This window comes from Nicotiana tomentosiformis, chromosome 1 (assembly GCF_000390325.3).
Source record: "Nicotiana tomentosiformis chromosome 1, ASM39032v3, whole genome shotgun sequence".
Classification (NCBI taxonomy): domain Eukaryota; kingdom Viridiplantae; phylum Streptophyta; class Magnoliopsida; order Solanales; family Solanaceae; genus Nicotiana; species Nicotiana tomentosiformis.
Window position 1 is genome coordinate 69,981,317 of NC_090812.1, and position 9,681 is coordinate 69,990,997.

Below are 9,681 nucleotides of genomic sequence, written 5' to 3' on the forward strand. Positions count from 1 at the left end.
TTGATATGAGTTTGTTTTATGCTAACAAAGGTAGTGCAGATCTTGTTGGTTATGCAGATGCAGGTTATTTATCTGGTCCCCATAAAGCTCGATCTCAAACCGGGTACGTGTTTACATGTGGAAGTACTGTCATATCATGGCGCTCCACAAAGCACTCAATTGTTGCTACTTCTTCAAATCATGCTGAGATAATAGCTATTCATGAAGCAAGTAGGAAATGCGTATGGTTGAGATCAGTGATTCATTTTATTCATGAAAAATGTGGTTTGGAGTGTGATAAAAGATCCACAATTTTATACGAAGACAATGCTACATGCATAGCCCAATTGAAGGGAGGATTTATAAAAGGAGATAGAACGAAGCACATTTCACCAAAATTATTCTACACACACGATCTTTAGAAAAATGGTGACATTGATGTGCAGCAAATCCGTTCAAGTAAAAATCCGGCAGATTTATTCACTAAATCTTTGCCAACTTCAACTTTTGAGAAGATGGTATACAAGATTGGAATGCAGAGACTCAAATATTTGAAACAAGATTTTCATCAGGGGGAGTAAAATACGCGATGTACTCTTTTTTTTCCTTACTAAGGTTTTTTCCCACAGGGTTTTCCTTATAAGGTTTTTAATGAGGCAGCTAGAAATGCGTATTACTAAATATGTGTACTCTTTTTCCTTCACTAGGATTTTTCCCACTGAGTTTTTCCTAGTAAGGTTTTAACGAGGCACAATACCTTTTAATGAACATCCAAGGGGGAGTGTTATGAAAATAATTATATTGTGGATGTTCATTTATTACTCCGCTATAGATAATCTTCCTGAAGAAGATTATCCATTTAGTACTCTGTTAAAATTTATCTACAAACAGCTGATGCAGGAAGGTTGCAAGCAGCTCAATGAAATGATTTGCAGCAATTTCTTATTAAACAGGCAGGTTGCAAGTTGCTCATGCAGACAGCTTACAAGCAGCTTCCTGAAAAGCCTCGCAGCTGCTTCCTTTCTTCTATAAATAGAGGAGTTTTCAATTCATTATGTATATAAGTTTGAAGTTTGAATAATATATCAGTTTCTCTCTATACTTGTCTTTACTTTACCGTTTTTATTTTATAACATATGGTTTAATGTTCCTAGTTTTAACGAAATACTTCCAATTTAGAAGCTACTATATATGGGCTTCAGTCGGCCCAAATTTCTCTAATGGGTCACTAACGCACCACAGGCCCTCAAGCCTTCTCCTATTTCTCCTCCTCAGGTTTCTCTCTCCGTGCTCAGCTCCTCCATTGTTGATTACTCAACAGGTAACTTTTCGAATTTGAGATTAAGCTTTTTTTTTTTATTGAAACTTTTTAATTCTGTGGACACATCAAATATAATTCCTTATTTTTCTATTGTTATCAATCAAAATCGGTATATAATTTTTTAAAATTTTGTGTTACTTTCGCCCAAACTGAGCTTATGTGAGCTTTGTAAAAATAGCTGGTCCAACTGTCCAAGACCAGATAAAGGAGACGGGTTGCGATATGTTGACAATCGATGTAAAAATAGCTTTGTGCAATCTGAATAATGAATACAGAAATTCATGTAACCAACCTAACTTGGATTAGAACCTAGTTGAATGATTGATGTGGGTCTTGTGGCGGTGGCGCAGTAAGAGCAGCGAGTGTAGGTGGTCAGTGGAGTGGAAGAGGTGGAGAATAAATTAGGTTTTGAACCGGTTCGGTTACTGTATCAACGTCTAGACAGTGAAAATTGAATCAACATTAAACTGAAGATGTTAAAATTAGAGTTAACCCAGTGAGTTTTTAGTGGGAGGCTAACATTTTCCGGTTGATGAGACAGGTGTGGCTGTTTTAAAAAACTTTATTTTGAATTCAATGACCTGCAAATATTAGTTAGCCCATTTTGGTTTGCTCCATTTTCTTTCCTTGTTGTGTTGTTTAGTAAATTTAGTTTAATGATAAATTTTTTGGCTATCTAACATCATTCATTTAGTACTTTTTCATTGCTGGTTCATAATTTGTTTTATCCATTAGCAGTTTTTTTTATAGAAAATTTGATAATTTTTGTTTCAGAGAGTGAAGTTTATTCCTTCCCGAAGAAAAATGAAAGAGGAAGAAGTAAATAGGTGCCAGATCCAGGAGTGGTACCCCAGATTTAAATCTGATTCCATAAAGACAACGATACATGAGCTGCCCGAATCCTTTGTAGAGTACCTTACCGATGATCACGGTCCATTCCTTCTCCCCCTTTCTATTGATGATAGTGATGCTCTACCTAATAGGATCCATAAACCTGAAGAAGAGGAGAATTTTGAAGTATCTGAAGGGTCGGAGGATGAATCAGATCGACCGTCGCCACCTCCTTCTTTCCCAGAACTCGAACAGGAGATCAAGGAATCTATAAAGGCCCTTGGGGGTTCTGTCTTCGTGAAGCTTAATTGGAGCGCACCAAAAGATGCTGCATGGATCAGTTCAACTGGGAATCTGTGCTGCAACTCTTTCAGTGAGGTTGCACTTCTACTACGGGCATCAGACTCTCTAATCCATGATCTGTGTCATGCATATGATTCCTGCAGTGATAAGACTAACTATAGGCCCCCAAAGTTTTTCCTTGCACTTCGCAAATGGTACTCTTCCCTGCGCCCTGAGATGGAATTCCGCTGCTTTGTACGCAATGGGATCCTCGTGGGAGTCTCTCAGCGTGAGGTGACTGGATTTTATCCTGCCCTTCTTGAAAAGAAGGATGAGGTGATAGCAATAATTGAGAGATTTTTTCTATATAAAGTGAAGGGAAATTTTGCATCCGAAAGTTATACATTTGATATATATGTCACTAATGATGAACGAGTTAAGCTTTTGGATTTCAATCCTTGGGGTGCATTTACCTTGCCTCTGCTTTTCTCCTGGGAGGAATTGGAAGATAAATTGAAGGAAGAGGGGAACTGCTTGGAGTTTAGAATTGTAGAGAGCCAATGCGGGGTCCGTCCTGGTTTGAAAACCGCTGTTCCATATGATTACCTGGATACTAGTCCAGGTAGTGGTTGGGATGAGTTTCTTAGAAAGGCTGATGAGGAATTGGCACAACAGATCAGGTCTCCTCAAGCAGGTGCTTGATCGTTAGATTTTCAAAGGACGGGTATCATGTTTGAGTAATTTGCCAATAATATACTTGTTTGTTAAGATAGTTCTTGGCGTTTATGTAAACCAGATTGATGATCTCATTCAGTCAATTCGTTTAAGAAGATGATCTTTTTTCTATTTCTTAGTAAAATATAGTGTAGAACTTCGTCGAAATGTATCTTGATTCAAGATAGCATATAATAGTTGCTAAGTTGTGACATTTCTGAATTAGAGTTCACTATCTGTGCTCCTAGCTGGTAAGCTCTTGTTCTTTTACCTATCAAACCTCATTTGGTGCTATAGTTGAATGCAATATAGTGACAAATATCTATCAATGCCTCTATAATTGAGTTTCAGATGTTATGCCAGATGTAGGGTTTTTTTAATTTTATTTTTACAGTCTTATCCCACTGTCTGCATAATTTAGATGCCTCTTTACAGGAGAGTACCGTAATGTCTATGGACCAGGATTTTGTCTTCAAGGGAATTCTGTTCTACTCAAATTGTTATGTGCATTGGGAGTAATAATATCATCAGAAAAGGGGGCAGAATTGGAGCTTTGGCACATTAAAGCCACGATTCTCTTTCTTTCTTTCCTTTTTCCCTTCTTTTATGGATATGGACCATATGGTAAACCCTTACCGGCCGAAACTCTTCTACCCAAGAGTGCAACAGTGGTTCTTTTCCTACTTGTATCCCTTGTAACTCAAAGCTCTTAACATTATTGTTGGAGGAAAAGTTCCTTATCGCTAGGCTATCCTTCCCTTGTCTAAGGCCACAATTTTCATCACTGTTGAAAGCTGAAGCTTGAATATTGACTCTTGCAAATTCTAGAATATCTAATGCCTTTGTGCCCTTTTCCCTTTCCTTTGGCATGTCAACGCTTGGGCAATGTTGTATGAAAGCAACGACTATGTATATAGGTGAAAATTGCCCTCGATTTAGACTGTATCGAGCTCAAAGAAAGACTAAGTTGGTGCCCATTGTCACAAAATAGTTGCTGGTGCAGTAGTTTTCTTCATCCACGGCTTAATTTGCTTCTTCTCTGTCTCAAATATCCGCTTGCTAATTTAAAGGGTTTTAATGAACGTTATAGGCTCTCATGAGGTAGGCATAACTGGAGACGATGCAGGGCAGCAGGGACATCATTTGCTCAAACCCAACTAGGCCAGTTGGAAATTCGCAACTAATATGTTATTGCAATGAACATCTTGAAAATTTCATCTTCTAACTCTCTGATATGTGCAACTCTTTGCCAAATGTTAATAATAATTTTATACATTGGTCTTACCCCGTAAAAGAACAAAGAGTTAAAAAGAAACCAGGGTACAGAAGAAAAAAAGGAAGAGGACTACACAGAAGGAAAGAGATGGTCGGTATTTTATTGCCTAGTAGACAAACACAGAAAAAGAAGGCGTTGAGTTTCTTATTGCACAATGAGTGGAATTTTTAACTGGTGACAAACAACTCCTTTTTTTTTTTGACGCACCAAAAACCATATGGAAGGGCAGTAGTTGAAATTTTTATACGAAGCCTTTCAGAAATTGGAGAAAGTAATTTCATTTGCAAGTCGCCAAAAATTAGGTCACTCATTATAGTAAATACATGGCTGCGATCTCAAAAGCCTTTTGTTAACACTATTCTGCAGCATTATCTTGTTGACACTTCATGCAACCCTTGGTACCGGAATGCCTTCTGAAGGTGGCAAGGTGACTGAGCGCAACAGCTCCAATGAGAACACTAGACCTAGAAAGTGTGCAACGATAGTATTCGCTGATGCCTGTAAAGAAAACATGTGAGACAGCAGAAATAAGCAATTGTGGTGCCAGAGACAGATAACAAGTGGACCAGCTCGACGGCCAACTATGTATGATAAGTTGATCTCTTGAACTCATCGAACATGTCGCAAAATGCATGCATGACATTAGACTACAGATGCTGGAAACTCAAGAGAAGAAAAGCAGCCAACATGGTTGTCCCTCTCCTAGCTTGACCTCGTGCAGGAATTCCATACCTATTATCACTAGTTCTAATCGTGATAAAATAAGGCACCTTGTTTTTCCATAGTAGACACCAAAATGAATGGATATAAGAGAGGGAGAGAAAACAGGATATAGAGAGAGCACCAAATTTAACCTCTTCGTCCCCAGGTATGAAGGGTAAGAGGTTGCTGGGTGCCCCAAAATAAATATTCTAGAAGTACTTGTGTATGTTTATTTCTGTATGGACTTTTTAGGTAATAACCACAAAGTAAAGGAGCCCCCCAAACCACTTTTCGACCCCTCATAAAGCAAATCTTTAATGTTCTTTTGGTCTTTCGATTTCAATTACCAGTTTATAAATGAATTGTATTTAATACGTAAATGACTGATGCCAAATGGTGACAGCGGGACAATTTAAAAGCATACCTGAACCAGAAATACATCCAAAGCAAGCACGGGGCTACTTCCAGGAGTAATACTATATGGATTAGCTGAGGTGGTAAGAGCCTTAGCCACCAACGATCCGACAGTTGCTTGCATGCCAAGTACAGCAGCACCCATGCCCAGAAGATTCACCACTATTCCATTTTTCAAGCTTTTCACAACATCAGCACGAGGAGGAGCCTAAAACAAAAGCAGTTAGTATGAAGCTGGACAAATTGCCTTGGATTCAAACTCAGGTCGAAATTGGAGGTGTATGCAGAGGAGCTCGCATCCAATATTCCTGGAGCAGCTCCGAATGAAATCTTTTTTTTTTTTTTTTTTTTACTGTTGTAGCACAGAATGGAATCTATCATAACAAGAGGTCCTTTTTGTGTTAAGTTAAACATAAGGTGTTATAGATATAAGAACCATAAAGTTTGCAGAAGAACAGCTAAAAAAATGAGATTTAGTAAGTCATTTTCAACACCTCAAATCTTGATCTAGAAATTCCACTTCGATCCACAATCCAAAAGAAAAAAAGGAAAAGGAAGGACAAAAAGGAAAAGGAAGGGGACAAAAACTTCTAGTGTCAACTCAAATAACCACAAAACTAGAAATTAAGAACTTAGAGGAAGTAATATCTACGGAAGCACCAAACGTTTCAGAACAACTCCATGAAACGTCCTGTTCATCAATATCCCAGTATGTTTTGTGTATCTTTAAAGGGAAGTTCTGCACCAACTTCAAGGAAGCAACAGGAAATTTAATGATAAGCAGTTTCAAAAGCAAACTTAGGAGTATGTGAATCATTTGTTTCTCATACCACCTGACACTTCAAACATAATCTGGCTCACAAATGGTACATTTATTTCAGAAGCAGTTGGAGGGCTGAGGGAGCACTATCTGAGGTGAAATCCATGAAGTAAATACGCCTACTATTAATATAACACAGTTACAAGGCACTTGCATAAATTTAATAAGAATATATTTCTTTTTCTTTTTGCATATTGATTTGGATGAAAGTACAACACACTGCAATTTAATTCACAAAGCAATTTGACAAAATGTGGGGCGTTACCTTTGAAGGATCATTAGCTGTCCTTCGAAGCTTTTCAGACAAGCGAATATAGCCAAATGACCAAAAAACTGAAACAAAAGCAGCTGCAATTCCACCCGCAGTTGAGTAGAATGTGAAGGGCGACGTAATCTTCCCCGTAACAACAACAGAAAACGAAAGGATCACCGCAGCAACAAGCGTACATACCAGCTGTCCCCAGAACCCTAGACTACCCAATCTCTTGAAGTACCTTGCAGTATTCTGTAGTCTTTTCGCAACCTAAATTTAAGAGCAAATACCCAATCAATCAGTCTCTTACTCAAACACAGAAATACAACAGAACTTAGTAACGCCCCTCAATCGCAAACTAGTCGGGATTCGCTACATGAATTCTTAATGTCCATTTCGCTTCATTGGGACCAGTTTCATTCTAATACTCACTAATTTTACTTATAAATGTTTTTTTCTATGACCAAGAAGTCGTCCGGGGCCAACCACAAACTTCGAAACTCGGGGATAATGGAATGTCCCTCTACCCTTCTCCACTTAAATACCAGGCTTCGTTCCTATGGCATAGGGCTACTTATAAAGGTGTTCTAGGTATATCTGAATTTTCTACTAACTCAAATAAACGAATCAAGCAAGATAAAATGCAGTACGACTAGTTTGGCACATATTAAAACAACTCAAAATCACATTTAAGAACCCAAACTCATTCTTTCAAAACCTACAATAGATCCAATTAAAGCTATCTTTACTTCACACTCAAGAACGTGCAACGAAGTTCAGCGCTCCTTAGCTAAATGCATCGTTAAATGAAAGTTTAAGCATTTTGACAAACTTTATTTAGTATTTTCACACACTAAAACAAAACCCTAAAGCAGCAATTGATGCATTAAATTATACCCTTTGACACTTCAAAAAAAAAACCAATTCAGCTAATAGCTAAGCAATCCAAAATGCAAATTTAAAGGAGAAATATTTAACAGTTTGCTACCTACATTAGAAAATGCTACAGAAAAGGAAATGGAGTAACAGCAGAAATAGGAAAGTACCTGAGCTAATTTCGCTTTTTCAGACTCGTCATTTGGGGAAGTGTAGGGTGGAGAAAGGGGAGCAGAAGCTAAGATTCTGGTCCGTTTGTTTATGAGACTAAACTGGGGAAAAGAAAGAGGCTTTGTCTTTAAGGGAGGTAAAGATAATGATGAGGGCGAAGAAATTAGGGTAATTTGGCGTCCAAAGAAATTATGCCGACATGGTTTTCCGGCCGAGGAAAGAGCTGATGGTGCACTGCCGGTGACGGAGTGAGCCGCCGGCAAGAGTAGAGTTTGCATAGCTAGTTTTGTTCGAAGATACAGTAGCTTACACAGGGCAATGTCTAAGCAGGTTCAGTACTTCTTTTCCTTTATTTTGTTTCTTTTCTCCTTTTACCCTTTAATTTTAAAGAGAATTACTTATTAAAGTGAAGGGGACCTATAGTGATTTTTTTAAAACTTGAATGTAAACTCGAAAAAAAAGGAAGTTCCCAAAAAAAATGAAAATAGAAAAAAAAACGATATTAACAGTACATTTTAGATTTTTTTAATAATCAAACTATAATGTTATATTGAATTTATCTTTGGTTGCTCACATGAATTTATTCAAAAATAAAAGAATAAATAAATAAATGAAAAGGGAAAAAGTGTTTTCAGGTCATTGCATGGCTAAAAGCCTAAAACATTAGATTAGGCTAAAAATCTATGAATGCATAAGTTAGGCGTGGGTTTCTCGTTTTACTAAATTATTTTACTAAAGATATAGTAACAGTTCATTCTTACTACTAAAGAATTGAAGGGAAAAGAAAGAAAGAAAAGAAGCTGCAAATGCATTTCCTTCCATTATAGTGTGATAAGGTAACGGAGCCTTAATTGCAGAATTATAGTTTCAGTAAATTTTTGGGGGTTTTAATATGCCAAAATAATTATAGTCGCTAGCCAAATAAATAAATATATAATATATAAAATATGTATATTTTTATATAATATATATTTGGTGGCTATTAATTTGATAGGCGATTATATTCAATATATTTGCCTAAATTTTAAATTTTGGGCCTGACCCCTTGGATTAGTATTGAGAATATGAGCTAGATGGGCTCAACACTGAATAATGTAGGGCGAAATGTTAAGTTTATTTATCCGGTTTATCTAAGTTTTCTTATTACAGAAAGTAACTAATTTTTTTATTAAAATATATACAAATTCGGTCAAAACCTATAATTTATGTACAATTTAAATAATAATAAAAATTGTACAGAATTCGATCAAAAATTATAATTTACATACAATTTATATGCAACTTGTATATAATTATGCTAGTTGTATATATTTTATATGTCGTTTCTATGCTAGACATAAAAATATATGCAATTTATTTATGTCTTCTTTTTCGAGTTTCAATATGAAATTCTAACCAAAATTACCTCAAATCTCCGCCAAATTCTTTCAAAATTGAGAAATTAACTTCAGATAATATTCCCAGTCATTTGCAACAAGACATAATCTAAACAAATAATAATTTCGCATTTTTTTTTTGGTAATTAAAATTTTACTTACCACCAAATTTGAAATTACTGACTATAGTTGAAGCTATCACATCCAGCTATCCAAAGTAAACATCTAGCTAGACAAAACTACTATGCCTTTACCTTAGAGATTTGCAGCACACCTCCTAGGGAGGGTTTCTTCAATCTCTCAAGCAAGTTGCAGAAAAATATGAAAAACCTAATCCAACACCAAAAAGGAGCTAAAAACAACATGACTGAACAAGTTTCCTAATCCCTATGTATGCTCTAACATTACATATATAAGCAATATTACTAGCAATCATATCCACATTTGTTCTATTCTTTTAAAAAAACCTGTGGTCTCTTTCCCTCCAAACAATATGACTCACTTCTACATAGACCATTCTAAAGACTTGTGTTGATAGTGATTTGCCTTTAGCATTTTTAAGAGTCCACTGTAACTGTTGATCCCACGTAGTGGGACCCAATTCAGAAACTCAGTCGAGAATTAGATCGAACAAGTCCATGAGATCGCGGAAGATCTTGAGAAACT

General features: G+C 36.5%; 2 protein-coding genes across 2 annotated transcripts; one reads left to right on the forward strand and one right to left on the reverse strand.

The window, feature by feature from the left end:
* The first annotated feature begins 1,193 nt into the window (after positions 1-1,193).
* LOC104090120 (uncharacterized) lies at positions 1,194-3,374 on the forward strand. Its single transcript, XM_009595167.4, has 2 exons — positions 1,194-1,300; positions 2,075-3,374. The coding sequence occupies exon 2, from the start codon at positions 2,105-2,107 to the stop codon at positions 3,113-3,115; it is 1,011 nt and encodes a 336-aa protein (XP_009593462.1). The 5' UTR covers positions 1,194-1,300; positions 2,075-2,104; the 3' UTR covers positions 3,116-3,374.
* Positions 3,375-4,665: 1,291 nt separating this feature from the next.
* LOC104090122 (protein TIC 21, chloroplastic) lies at positions 4,666-8,006 on the reverse strand. Its single transcript, XM_009595168.4, has 4 exons — positions 7,639-8,006; positions 6,605-6,862; positions 5,530-5,727; positions 4,666-4,901 (listed from the first exon to the last, which is right to left on the reverse strand). The coding sequence occupies exons 1-4, from the start codon at positions 7,915-7,917 to the stop codon at positions 4,788-4,790; spliced, it is 849 nt and encodes a 282-aa protein (XP_009593463.1). The 5' UTR covers positions 7,918-8,006; the 3' UTR covers positions 4,666-4,787.
* Positions 8,007-9,681: the final 1,675 nt, after the last annotated feature.

Excerpts from the sequence above, each read along its gene's own strand:
- LOC104090120 (XM_009595167.4), top strand. The coding sequence starts at position 2,105 with ATGAAAGAGGAAGAAGTAAATAGGTGCCAGATCCAGGAGTGGTACCCC.
- LOC104090122 (XM_009595168.4), bottom strand. The coding sequence starts at position 7,917 with ATGCAAACTCTACTCTTGCCGGCGGCTCACTCCGTCACCGGCAGTGCA. Across the intron at positions 6,863-7,638 it reads AAAAAGCGAAATTAGCTCAG|GTTGCGAAAAGACTACAGAA; the intron begins GTACTTTCCTAT and ends TCTTAAATTTAG. Across the intron at positions 5,728-6,604 it reads CAGCTAATGATCCTTCAAAG|GCTCCTCCTCGTGCTGATGT; the intron begins GTAACGCCCCAC and ends CTTTTGTTTTAG.